Source organism: Numida meleagris, chromosome 5 (genome assembly GCF_002078875.1).
Source record: "Numida meleagris isolate 19003 breed g44 Domestic line chromosome 5, NumMel1.0, whole genome shotgun sequence".
NCBI lineage: Eukaryota > Metazoa > Chordata > Aves > Galliformes > Numididae > Numida > Numida meleagris.
Genome location: NC_034413.1, coordinates 49,390,473 through 49,411,445, shown reverse-complemented (window position 1 = coordinate 49,411,445; position 20,973 = coordinate 49,390,473). Strand labels below are relative to the sequence as shown.

Below are 20,973 nucleotides of genomic sequence, written 5' to 3'. Positions count from 1 at the left end.
TGTAAGCCATAAGAATATGCAAGGAGGGGAAATTTTAAGCATGTCTGCAGGTTTTGTAATACTCTGTTCTTGCTCCTTGAAGTTGCGATCACCTTTCTTTCTGCCTCTAATAGCATGGCATCCTTAGGGACGCCACCTCTTTGTCCATATCATCAAATCAAAGTAAATGCACTCTGGAGTGGCTTTGTCTTCTCTCTACACATTTGCCCCCCTGCCCTGAAGGAAAATGTGCTCCGTCCCCCATTTTAGTCCCTTGTTTGAAAGCAGAGTTGCTCTTACTCCAAGTAGTTGTTACAGAGGAAAAGAGATTGTGTGTCAATGAGCCTACTTCACTTTTGTTTTCTTCTTTCCATATTTATTTTGTTCTATCTGTAATTTAATTGCATTGTCTGCCTATAACCTAAATCCAGCCTTATACTGATCTTTGGATCCAGGTCTCCTAGAACTGATGCCAAAGCACATAATGCTCTGGGGATAGTGAATATGCTGTGCAGGACTTCAGCGATTCATAATGTCTTCATTTGTATTTCATAGCATCATCCTTCAGTTCTCCCCACTAGAGCTTAGGTGAATTTTTTCATGGAAGATTAATAATGTGCCCAGAACCTATGCTTTTAAAAAATAAGCTATTGTTACAAAAGTTTTCGGGAATACAGTCTTGTAATTATGATAATGATTTATTTTTTTTCTCCATGGTGATCATGATTAATTTGCATTATCAACTTCTTATTGGTCTATTCTTAGATATGGAGACTACTATGTCTGGAACAAAGTCACTACTTGCATACATAATATCCTTAGTGGAAGGAGATGGATAGAACACTATGGAGAGATAACTATCAGAAACACGAAAAGCAGTGTTTGTATTTGTAAACTCACATTTGTCAAGGTAACACATTTACTCTAATGCATATCATTGCACAGTTTAAGCATGTATAGAGCTGTTCCTTCAATATTCCTGAAATATACGTTACACATTCTGACTTATCAACATTTGTGAGTATGTAAATCATCAAATAAGAGTGCTGTTTCAATCAGTGTGACTCTTCTATTGAACTGCTCAATTTTATATCAGCGTCTTGCATTGCTATACAGCTATGTGCTATACTGATGTTGATTTTAATGAAAATCATTTAAAAATGAAGTAGCAAAATTTCTGTTATTACAATGAAAATGCAACGTCACTGTATAGACTTCTGTGCCATATTACTTCTGCCTTTGCTAGAACTTGGCCATCACTTTTATCTCCGGCTTCAGTAATGCCTTGGTTCACATTATTTTAATATCCAGGCAAGGACCATATATAAAGACAGATCAGTGTATAGCAGATAATTAACTGTACTTGGATACCTTTATACCAAAATTGGTTATCAAGTCATACAAGGTTTCCCATACACTAAAGCAGTTAATATTCAGATCATTCAAATTTTGAATACTGATAGTCTTGGTGAACAATTCTGATGCAATATTTTGACAGCTGGTGACACATTAAGATTCATGCAATGTCTGTATTGGCACAATGAGTAATGTGATGACTGACTAGTAATTCCTTGTTAAACTTGCAGGTAAACTACTGGAATTCAAATGTAAATGAAGTCCAGGGTGTTGTTATAGATCAAGAAGGGAAGGTAGTGCATCGCCTCTTTGGAAAGTGGCACGAAGGTCTTTATTGTGGGGTTGCACCTTCAGCCAAATGTGTGTGGAGGCCAGGTAAGAAGCTTGTGATGAATTCTGGCAGGCACAGTGGTATATCTCTAAACTGTGTAAAGCAGTCTGAGCCATCATTTTAAGTACATGAAATACTACTGGGGAAATATTTTGTTGGCTGAACAAATAAACAAGATTTTACAGGTGTTTATAATGATGATAAAGGGAAATGCTCCTACTTGGCGCAGTCTTCTACATCTTGGTTTGACTCCTGATCAAATCCTATGGGGTCCTGGAGACAACATAAGAATGAAATTTATAAAATATTTGGATGTCTAGGTCTGCATGACCACATTCTCACAGAGAGCAGGGTAAATTATTTGGATTCCACACAACAGGAGATGCCATCTTACAAAATTTGCTTAGTCTTTTGTTAAACCAAAGGATTAGTCTTCAGAGATAGTGAGCTCCTGTGATTTCAGGAGCTGAATTCAGCTTCATTATTGCTTGCTTAGAAATTCTAGGGTTGAATTACTTTTCCTTTGCATGTATAGTATTTTTCATATGTGCAGAATGGTTACCAGGAATTGCCACAACTGATGTTTTGCATCTACTGTGCTCTGATGGCTATTAATGCTGAAAGTTCAGTACAGTGCCCAGTCTCTTTGCATGAGCATATGGTCCAAAATCAACACTAAATTTTAGTTAGGATTAGCTTTTACATACACGTCTGATAAGCTTGGGAACGGAAAACTATTTAGTTTGAAAATCTTGAAAACAGTAATTTTTATTTAAAAAGGAAAGATCATAAAAGCTTTGAATCTATTAGCAGGTAATTACAACCTATACATGAGCAATTGAAATGAGTATTTAGTGAATGTTGTTCTATCTAGAGTATATATTTTGATACTTTTTAATTGTGTATGAGTAAAATATTTTAATATTTTTTGCTGTTACAATTTAATAAATAAAAATATCTTGCATATTTAAATTAATAGTTTAAAAAGCATTTTTCTTTCTCATGCATATGCATGCAGGCTCCATGCCAACCAATTATGAACGTTATTATGGCTTCACACGATTTGCTATTGAGCTCAATGAATTAGATCCTGTACTGAAAGATCTTCTTCCAACAACAGATGCACGATTCAGGCCGGATCAAAGGCAAGATGCTTATTTAAACACTTAATATTTGGTGATTTTAAGGGCTGATTTGGCTAAGTATTGAATTTTGTCCATCTTCATTGCAGTCTGGACTTGGAGAATTCTGCTAGCTGGGAAGGCACTTGGTAGTACAATCAAATTCATGCTTTACTCAATTGAGGGAAAGGAAAATAGAAAGCATCCTGTTTAGTAAAACTACTGCACAAGACTTTTAGTAGAGGTGGTATTCTTCATGACAAGCTGGAAGTACATGCTCTGAAATGTCATGGCCTCCAGCTGTGAAAGGAGGCAACGGCAATTCCCTCCTAATTCTCAGTTCATACTGCTTCACTGTTTGTGATACATTGAAGTAACTAAAGAAGATGTATGCCTAAGGCTGGAGGTCAGGTACCTGCATGTGGGGAGTCGAGTATCAGTCACTCTCATTTTCTGAGGTTATGACTAGATCTTAGAGTGGGTACAGCAGAGACAAGGGGCTTGGTTTTTGCTTGTCTTTTGTGATGAATGGTGCTAGAAAATCCCTTGTTCTAGATACTGTACGATTGCTATAGGACAGCTGTTATCCATACAGGCTTCTGGAGGAAGGAAATATAGAAGCAGCAGCGTCAGAGAAACAAAGAATAGAAGAACTCCAAAGAAGTCGGAGGCGGTACATGGAAGAAAACAGCATTGAATACATACCCAAGTTTTTTAAGTGAGTCTTTTTGCTTCAGTAGTAAGCCTTTGCTGTGCTGTGACTGAACAAAGTACTGCACCACAGAGCCAATAGTTTTTGAATGTTGAAATGGGAAGTATAACATTCTAGGAGCTGTTAATGTTCATCATTCTTAACTCTAAGAAGCTAAGATTTAACTAAGTTATCATTTTAAGTCATTGCATAGACAAAGTAATAAATAGGGAACTGAAAAAAAACAACATATGTACACACACACACAGATATATATTGTAGATATAAATGTATATATACACATTTAAATTACAATTAATTTATTTTTTAGAGTAGAGGGTTTTTTTTTAATTAAGCAGTCTTTTGAAACAATGGGTACCCATTCCAAATACCATGATATTCAGCTTGAAGTATCAAAAGTAGTAAGACTGAAGGAGCCCAGTGTGTGTTTGATGAAATGGTATGGCTAGATCAGAGAGATGTGGTATTGATTGAATGTTGTATGGGAGCAGAGATCTGTGATCAGACTTCTCTCTCTCTCTTTTTTTCTTCTGTAGAAAAGTTATCGATGCTAATCAAAGAGAAGCCTGGGTTACCAATGAGACCTACTGGGAACTGCGAAAGGATCCTGGATTTAGTAAAGTAGAAATTCCTGTACTCTGGTAAACTGAGAATGTAGATCTAGTAAACATATCACTCTCTGAAGAAAAAAATAACTATGCACAATATGTTTCTTATAGATAAGCGTGGTTTGTGGGTCTACGGAAAAAAACGTATCATTTGCATTTATTTTCATCTTTGTAATGGACTTTTGAAAGTGCATTAGACCAGGCCCCTGACCACTTCTGGATCTTTTTAATTTTGCAGCAGCCATTAAAAAAAAAAAAAGAAAAAAAAAAAAGAAAGAAAAAGGAACAAACAAAACCCTTTTGAAGTTTCATACAATGAAAATTCAGAAGAGAAGCAGATGAGTTATCCAAAGTCACTTGGAAGAGGCGGTAAACACAAAACTGCAACCGGTGCTTTAAACAGACATTAAGAGTAATGTAATTTAAATTAAAAGAAAAAGAAAAAAGGAAGAAAAACAGAAAAAAATCCATTTTGTTTCACCTATTTTTGTTAAAATCTTTTGAGTCACCACACTGTCATTTCTGGCTTCAGGTTAGTCCTTTGGTGTGCTGTGCTTGGACTGGCCTTGTCAAAACATACGCTTTTCTGAAAGCTGTTCCCATTCATATGCCATTGTTCATGCCTTAAAGAAAATATGAAGATGTACAGTAAGTCATTTTAAAATATATATGCTTAGGCTTGTGTGAAGGGCAGATTTTTAAAGCACTAGGATTTTATCATGATATAAATATTGGAGAACCTGTATTATTTAAAATCAAAAGACAGCCAAACATCTAACTGTATTTCAGAGGAACAAGATCTCTGTACATGCTTTAGCTTTGGGAAGCTGACTGTATAATCAGACTGAAAAGAAGCTGCTAACTGGTTAAAATTGAGGTAATTTTGGTAATAGCATATGAATGGCTAGTCAGAAAATTCATATTTTAAGTGACTAATGTTGAGATGTGTTTGTTGCTTTCACCACTGAGTGGACACAGTCTTGCAGCAAATCTCATTTCCCTATAATTGCTTATACAATTAGGATTCCCTGAAGCTTTGCAACAGTGTTAAAGCACAGAAAGATTTCATGGGAAGGTCTCTGGCTTCACTCCAAAGGTTGGATCGTACCATAAACAAAACTAGTATTTTCTTCCACACATGCTATTTACTGGCATCCACTTACTGCATCTAAATTTATGTCTGAGAGTAGGGCAGAGGCTCCTGTGCTTTGTAGCTAACTTCTACTACTTGTGTTGCCAAAATAGCTTTTGTGCAAAATTATATTTTACAGTTTTTTCTTAAAGTGACTCTATTTTTGGTTAAGAACCAAAACTCTTATGTATTGCTAAGCCTCAGCTAATATATGTGGGAGAAGGCTTGGCACTTTCTGTATGAAAATCTCTGAAACACTAAACAGTAGGAGGGCAGATTTTAAAAGAAAAGAAGTAATTTTATTAGGTAAAACTTGCATTCCATATGGTATGATCTAGTCTTCCATTTATATGTGTATAATACATTCATTCACTGATGTCAGGTTAGATTTCATATATATACACTGTATTACTTTCTACACATAAACAGCATACATAATACACTCAAATTTTTCTATTTAAAGTTGATTCCAATAGTGAGACCAAAAAAAAGGTAATTTGGTAACTATGTGATTCTGCTAGAAATGCTGCACGGGCAGCTCTCAGTGCAGTACCACATGTACCTATCCCTCCACTTGCCTCTTGCTTTTGCAGAGCTGAGATTGCTTTGATTATTTAATATGCATTTAGTTCTTCCCTTTGTTTATAAGGCAGAACAACTAGCTACTAATGAATTCAAGTTTCTTCATCTTACCAGGAAGAAATATGAAAACCTGAAGAAAATATTAAGTAGAATTTTAAATAATTATGAATACTTGGTATAAAAAACTGTGCAGATTACCAGGATTTTGTCCAAAGAAAAGTTTTAATTATTTAAAGAATGATGTAATTTTCTACTTCAACAGAATCTGATTTTTTCTTTTTTGAGTTCTACAGTTAAAATATATAAAGGTTTGGTTTGTTTAATCATATTTGTTTGACTTCAACATACTTGTTCTAATAGTATTATACTATGAAACAAATTAGCATGCTGTGTGCAAAATAGTGATTAATTATACTGGGTCACTTTCTTAAATGAAACATTATTAAGCATTTCCCCACCTCATCCTCCAGTCTCTGTGTGCAGTTTGCTGCAGTATTAGAAAGTATTATGCGTGCATGTCTGCAAGTACATTTGAGGGACAGAAACTACATTCTCTCTTTTTTTTCCTGAAAGTTGTTTTTTTTTAAATTTAAATACAGAAATAAGGTATTTAGTTTTACAGTGTTCTGATAGTATTTTGTGAATGCCATTCTTTACAATGCAAACTTGGTTAACACTGAAGATGCTATCACTGCTTCAGTTATTCTTTTGCAATTGTTTATCTGATGCTCAATGAAAGAAAAATAGCATTCAGTTTTTTAGCGGTAAAAAAATGTGATATGCTAAATCTTTTTGTTGAAGACACTCCTTAAACCTACTGAGTATTAAATTAACTGAATGTTAAACTAGTTAATTAGTAACCAGAGGAAATACAGTGTTCAAGATATTTTCTGTCTTTATCAGAATCGTAACAGTGCCAGCAGGTGTGCCATAAGTGGTTTCCTGTAGTACAGAATTCTCTGCATTCTGTGTAAAATCTTTGATTAAATTTTTCCTGCAAACCTGCGGGGACATCGTGACAACTTGTTGGGGTGTAGTATGTTTCTCTGCCCAGGTCACTGATGAGATATTCATCAGTACACACCGCAGATTGACCCCTCTTTGCTGGCTACCAGTAGGGTCTTAGCCGTTGATCTGTACCCTTCAAGCCTGGGGATTTGGGCAGTTTGCAGCCCACCTCATTCAATTCAGCCAGGTAGTATTTCCTTTAGAAGGGCATTAAAGGTACTTATTTGCTCAGCAGATTTAATTGCTACAGATTTGGTGTGTGATGAAAATTAGTGCCAATCATTTGACATCTAAAAACTGAAGTTCAACTTTCAGTATAAAGACATCTCCCTCGCTTTTTCTAGTGTTTTCTTAAAATACTTATTGCTGTATAAAATGAACAGCCCTTATGCTTCAGTTCTGCAATAGTGAAATGTACTTTCAGTTAATATTTTAAAGTGTACTTCAGTTTGTTCCTTGTTGTGGTACTGTGGATATGATAGGGCATCAATAGCTACATCCATCAAAAGCCATGTCATCTTATAAAGACTTAAATAAGACTTAATTTAATATTAAATAATATTCCGATATTAGGTGCATCTTAACAAGATGGCAGATTTTCCTGCATATTAGAAACCGTTACCTTGCTGGAAGTAAAATTTGAATATGAGTTGATTTTCATAGTATCACAGTGATTAAAAAGTCATCTCAACACTCATTCTAATTTTAGATAGATGTAGATTGCATGAAGTAAATGTTCTTGTGTTTGATCCATCTACAATACTCTGGTTATCTTACAAATATTGCTACACCCATTTTTTTTTTTACTTTTTTCTTTTTCCTCAAATTTTGAACTTCTGACTCCAAATGAGCATTTATGACATTTGTGAGTTTTGTTTGAAAAACAGGTACCAGGCAGATGTGAAGCGCTGCAAGACGTACTCGTTACCAGCGCTGGTCCTGCCTTCCATTGTGAGGATTTGTATCCCATCCATACGGTCCTGTTCACTGTGTTTCCAAAAAAAGTATGGATTTTTAGAATAGCCTGGAAGGAAGGAGAAGTTCACTTGCAAATGGGCAATAACTGAGAGGGCTGGATATTCTGTTTTTTTTTTTTTTTTTTCCTGGGAGTTTTTAAAAAACTTACTTCTGCTATCTGAACTCTGTTAGTGTGTTGTCTTTGTGTTATAGGATTTTGAATTGTCTGGTGCAGGGATAGGCGGTAGCTATTTTAAATGCCATTGGCTGCAGGAGTAGGAATCAACTATATTGTAGTTGTCACTACCAATTCAGGATTTGCATAATTAAAGCAAGCAAAGAATTTTTGGATTAAAGAAAAAAAGAGTATTTTTATTCAAATGCTAAAACGGAGGGGTTATTTTAAAGAGAGTTTGGTGCAGCTATGGGAAAAAGATATTAACAGAATTGTGTAAGAAACACTGGAATGTCCTCACCTGTCAGCCTGTGTTATACAGAGACCTTGGAGAAAGCTAAGAAATTGGTTATGTCTTAACTGCTTATCTTAAGAGCTACTGGGGCTGCTATCTAGTATTTTCTTCTTGGATTTCATTAAGTAACAGTCATCAAAATTGAGCATATATTGATGGAAGTCAAGGTGGTCAGGGATACAGTTGCAACTATTTTTTGTTGTTAATCTGCACAAAATTGTAAAGGAATATTTAGTATAAGACTATTTCTGTACTTTCTACTTTATCAACCCTGATTACTTGTGATTCTGGTATCACTCAGAAGATAAGTTTCATGGAGAAAGGATGTGAGTTGTTTTTTTTGTTGTTGCTGTTTGATTGTTTCTTGTTTTTATTTTGTTTTAGATAGGAGGATCTAGACTATGTAATAAAAATTTCATAATTACTAAGGAGATTATCTCCCTAAGCTCTCTGCACTCCCTTGGAATGGAGTATGGCACCACAAGAATGTTACACATCTCAGTAAGTTTAAAAAAAAAAAGGCTTATTTGCATCAGTTTATTTTATTTTATTGTATTATACAGTGTAAAGGGTCTAATTACAAAGCTTCTTTAAACTTGAGCATGTAAAACCTTTTGTTGATTATCTTGATGCGCATTCCATCCTTCTTCCACTGACTTGAAAAGCCTCTTTATAAAACCTCATTAGGAGAATTTTTATAGGGTATCTTGCAAGTTTAAAAAGTGTCAGCAATTTATTTGTAGGTGTTTTGTATAGATATATACCTCTTCTTTTGTCAAGTTTTGTATTATTATTAAACCCATCATGTCTTTTTCTTCTTTTTTTTTTCCTTGTAATCTCTGACAAACCTCAGAGAAGGGAGAGGCTGCAGTGGAGAACAGTGAAACCAGAGACATCAGTTCTGTCAGTGGCACCATTGTAACAGAACAGAAAAAATTCAAACTTCTACAGATTAAAATGTCATAGCAGCTGTTTAAATTAAATTAAATCTGTTTCAGGCAGGTTATTGTAATACCATTTCTCTCTCCCATGTTCCATGACAGTATGAGAAAAGGGAGGATTGGTGACATTTGCTCAGAATTAATTCTGAAGGTGAAAGGAAATGTTATTCCATTTATAAATAAAAATGACTGTAGACAATATTTGTCTGAAGTGATATTAGTAATGTGGACAAAGAGAGCTAGAGATTTTATAAATAGGGAAATCAAAAAGTTGGAATATATATACCACTCAGCAGTGTGTAATATTTCTGTCTTCACCTATGAATAGTTCAGTGGTAAGGATACTGATTCATATCCCTAGAGCCATGAACCAGGTATTGTCTCCCATGAAACACTAAAAAATATTTCCATGTTTACTGCTACTTTTAATGATCTGCATTAATGGATGAGGGATATCTTATGCTAAGCTATAATCTTGCTGCCACAAACTATTAGGAATGCAAAATGGGAAGAGGTAAGCAGAGTCCTTCAAAAAGGCAGAAGTGGATGATTTAATTGTTTGTACTCTAGGCATCCTCATGACAAAAGTGTTATACAAAAGCAGCACTTAAGATGACAAATATTCAACCAGAACAATTCTTCTTCCTTGTGTCTGTCAGTTTACCCATTAACGCAAAATCTTTTTTCTGGACTATTTGTGATTGCGTTTGTGGCAGCTGGAGCTTGTTGGGCTGATTTCTCATGTCCACTGAGGGCAGTCAGCAGCAGTCGGACTGCAAATTCAGATTTCTTTTCTCATAATTCTCTGTTCCTTTGTCTCATAGTCCTCTACCTTTTGTAAATTCACCTCAACAAGGAGTATTACAATAGCATTAAAAAAGTTCAGTTTTAGATTGACCATGAGTATTTTGTGGATGAAGGAGAATTCAGGATAACTTCCTTAACTATGTTGAATAAATAAAGTGAAATGCAATTATCATTGTATTTTTCCAAATATTTAACATATATATTTTGAGATCAAATCACCAATAATGAAATAGTACATAAAATCTGCATTTTCACCTGTCTTGAAGGTGAAGATTATCATTCCAACATGAGGTTAGAAATTAGGCGTATTCAGTTCTTCAAAGAAATGTGAATGGTATTCATCGGAGGTTTAAATGTAGCATGAGAAATTCAGATCAGAATAAATTTTATATTTAGCTGAGTCTCAACTAAGACGTGACTATGAGCTGAGAAATAGATGTTGATGAATCTATTTTGGTATGCAAGCATAAATGCAAAGATTGCAACTAATAGCTTAGTTAAGCTTTCGCTATAATTAGCAAAAACACTGTTCTTTTTCTTTAAAATTATTTATAGACTAATTATTTTCAAACATTCATTCCTCTCTAATGACTAATTACATATCAGGTTTGAGTTTTGAAGGTGAACTGCTGTGTGCAACTCCACAGATGAAGGATGGTTCTTCCCTCGTGCAGTTAATGTTCAGATCTTGCTAAACTTCCAGCTCCCAGATGAAGGCAGACCTATACTGCTCCTTCACTAAGATTTTGCTTGGACCAAAAAAGAAATATTAGTGGGCTTTTCTGGATGGGAATCTTCCTTGTATATTGATTTGTCTCTGTTGTTTACTATATAATAATTGAGAAAGCAAGGTGTTAGCATCTGATGTCTGAATTCTTTTCCTTCACCAAAATGTGTAGGGAACTGCTTGCTCTTTAACAATTACTGCTAGTTGTCTGAAGCAGATGCTTTACTTAGCCCATGAGAAGACATTAAACTAAACTACTGTGGCATCCAGAGAGATCATTACAATAGTTCTCTATTAGAAGATTAGGTATATCTGCTCTGTTGTAACCAGTAGCAAGCTTTCTTATTTGGGTCTGTGTCTACTTCCCTTTGTATAATTATCTGTTTGGTGAATTATAATTTCGGAGCATTTCAACAGAGAACTCTGTATTTTCGCTCATTTTTTTTCCACAGTTAATACAAATTGGAAATAATGTAGCACTTTTTTGCTGAGTCACATGTGACGTAATAAATTTCAGTATTTATAGACTGCTCACACTGAGAATGCTGTTATAGGAGTAAGGATTAGATTAGCTGCCAATTTTACATTACTTACTGAGCTTCGTTACTCTTAGCAGTGTACTTCCAGATGAGAAACAGCCTGCACCAACTCTTCAGTAGGCAAAAATGTCAAAAAAAAAAAAAAAAAAAAAAAAAAAAGCTTAAAGGGCATTATTTGCTAATTTACCACATCCCTGCACCTATATGAGGAAAAAAAGAATCTGTTGATTTCTTGTACACCTTTGTGTAATATCCTTGTAAATGGAGGTCCTTGGAGTCCTCATTGTGGTTATACTATTGTGCTAGCAAGAAACAATTTCAGATATTCACTTCATATTTTTTTAAGATGAATTTTAAAGGCTAATAGTTGCTTTCTAAGAAGCCCAACATACAGAGTCACTGCTATTTTTTTAGTACAAGATAGACAGTGACTGAAGGCTGTAACTGCGGAGGGTCTGTGTACCTTGATGCACCAGACAAAAATTTGTATGTTGTTTGAAAGGAATATAAGTCTGTTGCTTGAAAGAAATAAAGAAAACAAGAAGCATTTGTGTACCCAGCTACGCAAATGCTGCAGAAAGCACTATTTTTGAGCACTGCAGTATTAAACCACTCCTCATTTTTTGCTGAGAAGTTCACTTCCATAAGGAGATGGAGGAGAAAAGGATAGTGGGGAAAAGAAGTCAGTACCATTATTTTGGAATTTTGAAATGACTCAATAGAAAATTGATGTGCAAATCTTTGTGTTGAAAGCTGTATAAGCTACTTAAAGTCTTGTAATTCTTAAAAGTTTAAATGTAGTCTTTCATAGTACATTCAGTAATTTATTTTTAAATCCTTATCTTGATTGCCTTCCTGCAAATACACATTCATTTGTTCTTGACTATTTGCAGTTTTGGGAGATCTTTCAGAATGATGATTCCTTACATCTTATTAATTCTGTTCTCCAAATACTAACTATGATTGTGCCTGTAAAAGCACTTACAGTTACTAGGCGCCAACAGTTGAGGAATAACATAGATAAGATATAATTTGAATAGACTTTGATCTCATGTGCAAGAGTTAAACAGCAATGCACATCCCAGAATTTTTTTTTATCTTCTGCTGCTTGGACTCTGATGTTGCGCAGGCATCAGTATGTCCCCAAGGTACACTTTGCATGTGGTCTCATTGAATTCAGTCAGAAAGATGTAGGTGCTCATGTTTAAATAAAAAGGCTCATCAGAAAGAAATCAAAACAATGTACCTGTTTACACCAGGCTTTGTAACACCTGATTTTTAATCCTTATGTGCTCAGATAAATGAGCATCTGTGCAGCTGAGGCTGAGCTCCTGTTGGTACTCTACAGGCCTTAGTGAACTTCAGAGGAGTGGATGGTCCAGCTGCCCAAATTGTATTGCAGTGTCAGGCCTACCATATAGCGAAGCTTAATTTTGAACATGTGCACTATCTCATGAAAGATCAATGCGTGAAATGCAGCTGGTTTGACTGCTTGCCAATCGGAGCAATATATTTGACTTTATTTTGACTTTTCCATGTTTTGGAACCACATTCTGGGGCAGTGTTTAAGGATCAGTCAATTACATGTCTCTGCACAGATCAATTATGTATGACATTTGAAAGAAAGAGCGGGAGATCAGATCAATGACAGTTCATCACGTTATGTTTCACTCTGGCAAGCTGAATTGTAGGAATATTTGTGATTCCTGTCCCCGATTGCCTGTGCTCCTCAGGCTGGTGCCAGCCAGGAATGGGGGCTGCTGGTGCTGCATGCTGGCGGTAGAAAGAGGCTGCTCTTTCTGACCTGTGGAGAAGGGGTGGCTAACTAAGAGCATGTTTCCAATCTCAGCCCACAGAAAGCATGAATGTGAGAAAGTGCCTCCCCTCTCTCCTGTTAGGCTTTAGCACATCAGTAAAATTGCTCTTTGTTTGGTATATTGAGTTCTCTGACAACTTCAAATATCAAACCTACTTGCTAGCCTGGAAGGAGCTGTGGGACAGCAGTTTTAAGTTCCCATGTAGTGCAGCTGCAATGCACTTGCCCTGTGTCTTTTTACCCGTAAGTTGGTTCTGACCGTGCTGTTATAATACGCTCGAATGCAGATGAGGCCTCATGCTGACTACCTCTCATGCAATAAATAACAGGCTCATGAAGCAGTGGGTGTTGGTGGCAATCCCTTGGCAACAGCAGCATCTGTTCGCCATGTGATTCAGGGAGGTGATGGTGGGGGAATAGTAAACAAGAGAAATTAATTTAATTGGGAGTTCATTCCAGTGATGCACGTGGTGTAGACAATACCCATAATATCAACTCCAATTGAGGAAGGTCCTACAGCTTCTGGTAGGAAATAAAGGTGAACTTGGCTATGCTGTAGTTTATGTTGTGCTCTAAGATGTAACAAAAGATGTCATCTGTTTCCTCCATCTGAGCCGGATTTACCAGGATATTGTGTCCAAAACACAGACACATTTCTAGATTTTGAGGAAACATGATGCTCTTTTACCTGTTGCATTGTAATTGGATAATGCATGTACAAACGACTTGTTTAGCCTGCCAATGAATGTTGCTAATGCCTTACCAAAAAAAAGCATATTTTTTGTATTTTTTTCCTCAGAGGCAAATCGAAACAATGCTAGATTTGGGAAACTGTTTACTGAAAAGCATTTTCTAACAGATCTCTGAAGAAGTGCAATTGTATAATTATTATTGTTCAGTGCATACAGTACATTGTCTCCATCACTCTGTACACTTGCTGCTATTAGTGCTTGTTCTAATAAATCTCAGTGTACACTGTTTAAGCTGCTGTCATCTGCGTTCTGATTTATCGACATAAGAAACACCTCAGAGTATGACTGTCGAACAACTTGTTTGTAACTAGGTAAGTGAACCAACAATTAATCGTACAATCCTGAATATATATTGTGCAGACTGATTTCGCAGTGGTGGGTGACAGCAGCAGCAATAGCACTGAAGCAACTCATTCCACGTAACTCTCTGCACAGTTCCTTTAAATCTGGCAGGAGTTACCAACCGCAGTCTCCAAGAAGATAATTTTCTATTTGTCAGTTCCCAGTTTTATCTTCATGCTACAGCTGGTAAGAGCCCTTTGCTTTTGTCGTGTCAGCTTGCATTTTTTCATTAAAGGGATCTTGCAGTGTGTTTCTCAAGTTGTGTGAGAGGGAGTAGAGGAAATGGGTTCCTGGTGTTTTCTAATAGGATTGAAAAAAGAGGTGTGGAAATTGAGGAGAAAAAAGAAGTTAGTAGACACCCAGCCTTTCTCACATCTCCTTGGAAAAAACAGCACTATGTGAGATTTTTCCATTATGTGTTCCTGTCTGTTGTTCAGCCCTTAAATCAATTACATTTCATTTGAAATGAAAGCAGAGGAGAAAACAACAATTTGTTTTGGAGGAGAAATTAAGGTTTTTGTTGTTTCCTGGCATTATAAAAGAGCAAGTGTTGAAGCAGTCTGGAAGGCTGCCTGCCTGGAAGCAGTAGCAATGAAGGGAAAAGATTTTTTTCATAAATGGCGTTTTTTTTTTCTTGCCACTAGAATGTACTGCTGATGTCCTCCAAACCTTACATGTTCTGAGCCTGGTTGTACACCCCAAGCTAATTCTGTTATAGGATTCTTTCAGCAAAATAGCTCAGGTTTCACGTTTCTGTAGATGGGATCTGTATTTTGTCTCTCAGTGCCTTTCCAAACCAGCCTGACTCTCTTGAATGACTGTTGCTCAGCAAAATTGCTGTAAGTGAAATGTCAGAAGTTACATGTTGTTATGTAATTGGTTAAGAAAACAACAAACCTTTGGGAAGAAATGAGAGTGCAAAAGGGCTGTGAGGCAGCACTGCCGGTCTGCCTCTCCTTCACGTCTAATTTCGCAGAAAAACTATTCCTTGAGCATGGAAGTTAACTTTATACTTAAATTTAATCTGGTCAAGAGACAGATGATAGTCCTTCTTCACCACAAACATGTAGGCGTGGTGGTGTGGTGAAGGGAGACAGCGTAGGAAGTTATCGACAGGATTTCAGCCTGACTCAGCTGAAGAGTTGCCCACAGAAAGCTGCTCTCAGCGGCACTGCTGGTACAAAATCTGTTCTGAGGGAATGATGCAGAGCATTTTTGCCCAACCAGCTTACCAAGATGCATGGTTCTCCAAGTTGCTGTTAGATTACTAAGTATTTAAGACATTCTAAATGTTAAAAACAACAAGTATGCAATAATGACTGTTCTTGCACTTGAATATGTAAAAAGTATTCTTCCCATTAAGTGATCATCACTAAATAACATTAAAAGAAAAAAGATGAAGTATCATTCAAAACTAATGAGGTACTGTGGGCTAGCTGAAGATGTACCCTGTAGTTTATTTATACTAAGTGGTGAGTCTAATTTTAGTTAAGGTCAGAAAATATAATGTTTTGTATTTGGACTGTGTTTTTTATTTCTGAAAGTTATGTGTAAGCGTAACTGTTAGGCTAAGTAGTGAAGAGAGAGGTTAGGTTCTGTAGCACATTATCTGTGTCCCAAGTGCTTTTTTATTAAGGGTAAATATAACAGGCATTCAGAGCAAGTTAATACAGTATGGGTAAAAGTATGTTACACGCATGAATCTGGTGCGAAGACATTTTTACCTGTGATGAGATTACATTTGTAATTAATGCCTGACCTATTTTTTACATGGAAAGTTTCCAGAGTAAAGTCAAATACTTAGTTGGTTTTCTCTGTGCTGGCTGCCTGGGTATATTTCCTTCCTCAGGAGAGAAATGAGACTAACTAGAAGCTCAAATGTCACAACTACCTCAGTTTTCTTGAGCAGGTTTTCTGGCAAGTAGGTGGAGGAAAAAATATATTTAAACCTTTTCAAAAAGTGACCTTTTCTTGGACTATAAGTGGATGGCAAGTTCTGATAAGGACATCTCAGTTGTTTTCCAGTTTTTTGTTGTTGTCTTTGATAAAATTTAAGGTATGGATTATCTTTTATATACAGTATTTCTGAGGGTCTGGTATTACACTTAGCAGTCAAAGGAATGAGGTGATGAGATGAAGTCATCAGTTCTACTTCAGGAACTGATTTCACTTAAATGCTGATCAGCCAGCTCAGTACAACAGTGTTAGTCAGGCTGCTTTTTGTTTGGTGACAAAGAGTTTTTAATGTCACCTGTCTGCTAAATGTTTAGTATCTGTAAACTGCTCAGGTATTCTCTCATTTTATGCCTACATGTGGGGAAAAAAAAAAAAAAAAAAACACCTGGATGAGGAAGTGTTCTCATAGCATGAGAAGAAACAGCCTAAGTAAGAGTAAGTGTGGCTATGGAAGAGGATGCTGAATTCTTGCATGCCATACAAACGCCTACATCATTTAATCTGTTTATAAATACTCTCCATGTAAAGATCTGAGGGTACTTCACAGTGCCAGTCAGTTCTTACAGGATCCTACTCAGGAGACTGACATCTTACCAAAGCCACATACAGTGGGTTTCATAGAGTGATGTTAATCAGAACAGCCAGCAGCAATGCCAAAAATAAATGCTGCTCAGATGAAAGCATAACAAGAAGCACAATGTGCTGAAGGGAGTGTTGTGTTGTGGAGAACTAACTGCACCAGTGCCCATCTGACAGATGAACGTGGACAATTTGAATTGTATCACAGCAGACAAATCCTTTGGTTTGTAGTTTTTCTTTGGATGTTGTGACACCACAGCTACAGTTCTGCATCGTTACGGAGGTTGAGGTTCAAGCCCACAAAGCTGTCCTCCAACGCAGTGATGCCCACTCACAGATGGTTGCAGAAAGGTTTAGCCCATAGGGCAGCATCCCCCAAAGGAAAGGCTGCATTAAATCACACTGGGAAGTCTGCTTCCGGAAGACTTGTCATCACTAACCTTATAATACTAGATGATGAAAGTAGCCTCATTGTATGCAGTATTGTTTATGTAACAAAAGACAGACCATTTCTTTCATCTGAAAGATGTGCCCTCTCCTCCTAGTTTATGAGTTTAAATGCAAGCATGCTGCCTCAGCAAATCCCTCCCTGGAGTACTGCTTTTGCATTTCTCACTAGCAAATGCTTTGCAGCTAACAGCCATCTGCCCATTCAAAATATTGCCAATAAAATCAGGATAATTAGAGATAAGCAGAAGCTGGGATATGTTGTACACTTCAACCAGCAGTGGTCATTTAATATCATATTATTGAAATATGTATGCTTGAAGTACAGATCAAGTAGCCTTCACATCCACATCCGCGAGCAACACTCTGCAATCTGAAGGTGAGTCTGTGGATGCAGCTCTTGTGGGAAGGCAGTGGAGTGGTACCCAGGAGCTGTGCAACACGTTCCCTTTTCATCCAGTCAACAGAAGCTGCTTGCATAGAGGTGAACAGGGGATGAGGCCAACGAGAAGCCATACAGAAGTGAGTTGAATGCCATGTCTTGCAGCCTCTCATCGTGTAATGCTTACTGAAAGGTCAACTTCAGTGCACTGATTGCTGGGCGAGCGCCACGCTGCAGTACAGCCCCTCCTGGCAGGAGAGCTCCTTCTGTGTGCACTGCAGCGTGGACGATGAATGTGCGTTATTGCAGCCTGTTCTGTGACACAGCGTAGAAGGAGGCTCTCTCAGAGAGTACCTGGGCTGTAAAACTGAAGAGTAAGTTTTTGTTTCAGAACCTTTCTAACTGGTGTAGAAACCATTCACACACAAAGTTCCCATATACCTATCACATGAAAGTCCATTAAAATAACTGTATCTCAAAGCCTCTCAGTATTATTTTTTTTTCCTGGGAATATGTATAGTAGTGGAATATTCAAAAGGATCTGACACCACAAGTAAATTGTACTGTAAGTGTGGGGGCTTAAAGCATTTCAAGACTAGGCTTCCTATGTGTTGCAGCCTTTAATTTCTGAGCTCTGTAATTTTGATGTGGTCTACTTACCATGCTGCCTAGAGACGTTCCCATAATGAACTAATTAAGTTTCAGATACACAAGCAGTGACTATGGTTTTTTTACTGCTTTACCAAACTGAGAGCTTAATAAAGTCTACACAAAATTGAAATACTGACATACCTAATTTAATTGTTCCCCTATACTGCATAATTGAAACAGCATTTGTGAACTGATTTAAAGTTTCACTGCAGTCGAACTAGGTAATAAAGAAATCCAACATGCAGTTATCTGCTGAAAGCTTTCACCTGGCTTTACCTTGCTTTTCTTCTGCAATGGTCTCTAAGTGCCAGACAGTTCCCTGAGCAGCAGTCCCTATGAGCATCACAAGAGACGGCAGTGCCCAGCAAACTGCTGGATCAGAGTTCAGCACAGCATCAGCACTGGGCTCCAGAGGGACATAAGTCACCACATTAAACTGTTTTTTGCTTATATGAGAGAACTGCTAGACAGGCTCCGCTTTGCAAAAAAATAATCAAGCAATGCTAAAAGTGCTTAGAACAGCAAAAGAGATGGAATAATGCGTTACTCAACTGCTTTGAGGGCGTTCCCATAGGGACAGGAAATCCAAGAGAAACAGCAGAATGCTCACTGCAGTCCTGTGGAACTGTGCCTAGAGCAGCTGTCAGTTCTGCAGAAAACAGAATTGCAGTATGTTCTTCTTCTGACCAGGACATGGACCATGTGCCTGTGGGACAGGCTTTAGGTGTTGTTTGTTATTTCCTAGTAACCAAACTAAGAATTTTCCACTGTCACAGTATATGATGCCATAAAAGAATTGGTTGGAACATCTCTGGTTGGAGGACAGCACCTTACAGTACTAACAGCAACTCAGTCCCGAGCCAAAAAACTTTGCTCACTTTAGTTCTGGTAGTCTCATCTAACAAGGAGAACACCTTTCTCTTATTTGCATGGTGTCATGCTGCAGCTTGGAAAAAGGCACTTTAAGAAGAGAGAGAAAACATTTGTCCATAAAAGAGAATTGAAAGCCAGCTCAATGAAGGTGGAAAAATGTTAACAGTTTACCAAGCTTGACCAGACCACTGTGAACAGAGTAGTAAAAGTCTTCAGCACTCATTGGGGTGGACATAAACAGAGCAAATCTAAGCTTGGCCACCTCTGGATTACAGTAGTTCAGCCCTAACTCAGTGTGGTGTGGTTACACACGGACCACTCTCCTGTGCATCTAAATAGATTGGAAAGCCACTAGATTATGAAATAGAAGTACATCAGTCCAATAATATCAGGATATAAGTATGATCTCTCTGACGTATGTAATAGCTATGTTTAAATATTATTTCACAACTTAACTACAAACTACAGCGGTATTACAGACAGCACTCTCTTGTTCCCAGAAGGAAGCCCAGCCTTCGCACTGGGATTCTCCAGTGCCAGTGGTTGGTACTTTCCTTCACCTGCTTAGATCCTTTTTTCCCTGCATGAGGCTCCTTTCTGCGAGACTCTAGCAGCTTCAGCCACCTCGAGGAAGAAAAACATAATACTCCAGGAGTGTACTTATTAAGTTCAATAAAGCTAATTAAGAAAAACAGCCCAGAGAACAATACAGTTCTATGCACTTACGTGACTTCACATAAAATTCAACAATTTTAAAAATATTTTTTAAGTTAAAATAGAAATTCAACATTTTCTAGCTAATAACTAGACTCTGTCCTCTTTGAATAAATGCAGCTTTTAAATCTACTTACAAATAGGTGTATAGTATAAAATGATAAATACACGTAACAAGGACCATATTTGGTCCCAATATATGTTATTTTTGTTACCTCAGATAATATAACAGGATCTGTGTTGCTGGGACCCTTGCTTTTTAGGGAAATGCTCATGCCATCTGCTGGGAAGTTATGAAATTTGCCAAGAAATTTTTCAGTAGTATTTAATTTTGCTGGCTTTTAGAAGTTGAATATTTACACCAGTTGTTTTATTATTTTTTTTAAGATCTCTGGGTAAGTGTAACATAGCTCAAAGGCGCTTAAGGAGTTCTGGTAAGTAATTGCACCTGTTTGTATGCTAAGGGGCTATGAAAATGATGTGGACTTAACCCTCTCCAGAGAAGCACTGCCTGAGTTTAACTTAGTTTTCACTCAGACATGCAAAGTTAGTAAATGTTTTCTGAAATGGCAAAGTTAACATAGTTGCACTCCAGTTCTCTGACCTGTAGTATGTGAATAACACAAGGAAGGTGAGTACCATGTAAGCGTATATGGTGAAACTGCTCATTGCAGAGTTAGTGCTGGATCAGACTGAGTATGGTCTATGGCCACATGCTAAGTGAGAGACATAAAAATGCATGTTGAATAAACAGTGCTAGCTGAGCTTAATAACATGTAGAAGAAATATTATCCTGTCAAGCAGTTATTGTAAGATATATATGAGATCAACCTAAATCAAGATGAAATGGGCAATTTTAATTTAAGAATTTTCTTAGAGTATTCTTCTCTTTATAGCCTTTTATGTTTTTTTAATGTGTTTTGATTGAATAAATAAGCACAGAGGGTGGGTTTTTTGTTTTTGTTTTTTGTTTTTGTTTTTTTTTGTTATTAGTGCAGTGGAATAGGGATGACAGACAGGCTCAGCTGCAGCATTTTGCTGCAATTTCTCAGCATCCTCCAGAGCAAGCAAGCAAGTCCCTAAGTAGAACATCTACATGTTTCTTAAACATCTCCAGGGACACTGACTCCACCACCTCCCTAGGCAACCTGTTCCAATGCCTGACCTTTCTTTGGGAGAAGACATTTTTCC

At 37.1% G+C, this 20,973-nt stretch overlaps 1 protein-coding gene and 1 long non-coding RNA gene across 10 annotated transcripts in view; one reads left to right on the top strand and one right to left on the bottom strand.

Moving 5' to 3' along the window:
• The window catches only part of OSBPL6 (oxysterol binding protein like 6), a 96,669-nt gene extending 82,603 nt beyond the window's left edge, over positions 1 to 14,066 (top strand). For 8 of the 9 annotated variants that reach the window (XM_021399721.1, XM_021399722.1, XM_021399723.1 and 5 more), the window contains 5 exons: positions 745 to 889; positions 1,566 to 1,710; positions 2,685 to 2,811; positions 3,383 to 3,505; positions 4,036 to 14,066. In XM_021399721.1, coding sequence (XP_021255396.1) covers positions 745 to 889; positions 1,566 to 1,710; positions 2,685 to 2,811; positions 3,383 to 3,505; positions 4,036 to 4,144 — 649 coding nt within the window. In that variant the 3' untranslated portion in view covers positions 4,145 to 14,066. The remainder of the gene's footprint in view (positions 1 to 744; positions 890 to 1,565; positions 1,711 to 2,684; positions 2,812 to 3,382; positions 3,506 to 4,035) is intronic. The other variant, XR_002439638.1, reaches the window with a different exon arrangement.
• LOC110400112 lies at positions 15,327 to 20,122 on the bottom strand. The gene is made up of 2 exons (XR_002439643.1): positions 18,748 to 20,122; positions 15,327 to 17,911 (listed from the first exon to the last, which is right to left on the bottom strand). It is a non-coding gene; the product is annotated as an uncharacterized LOC110400112 (long non-coding RNA).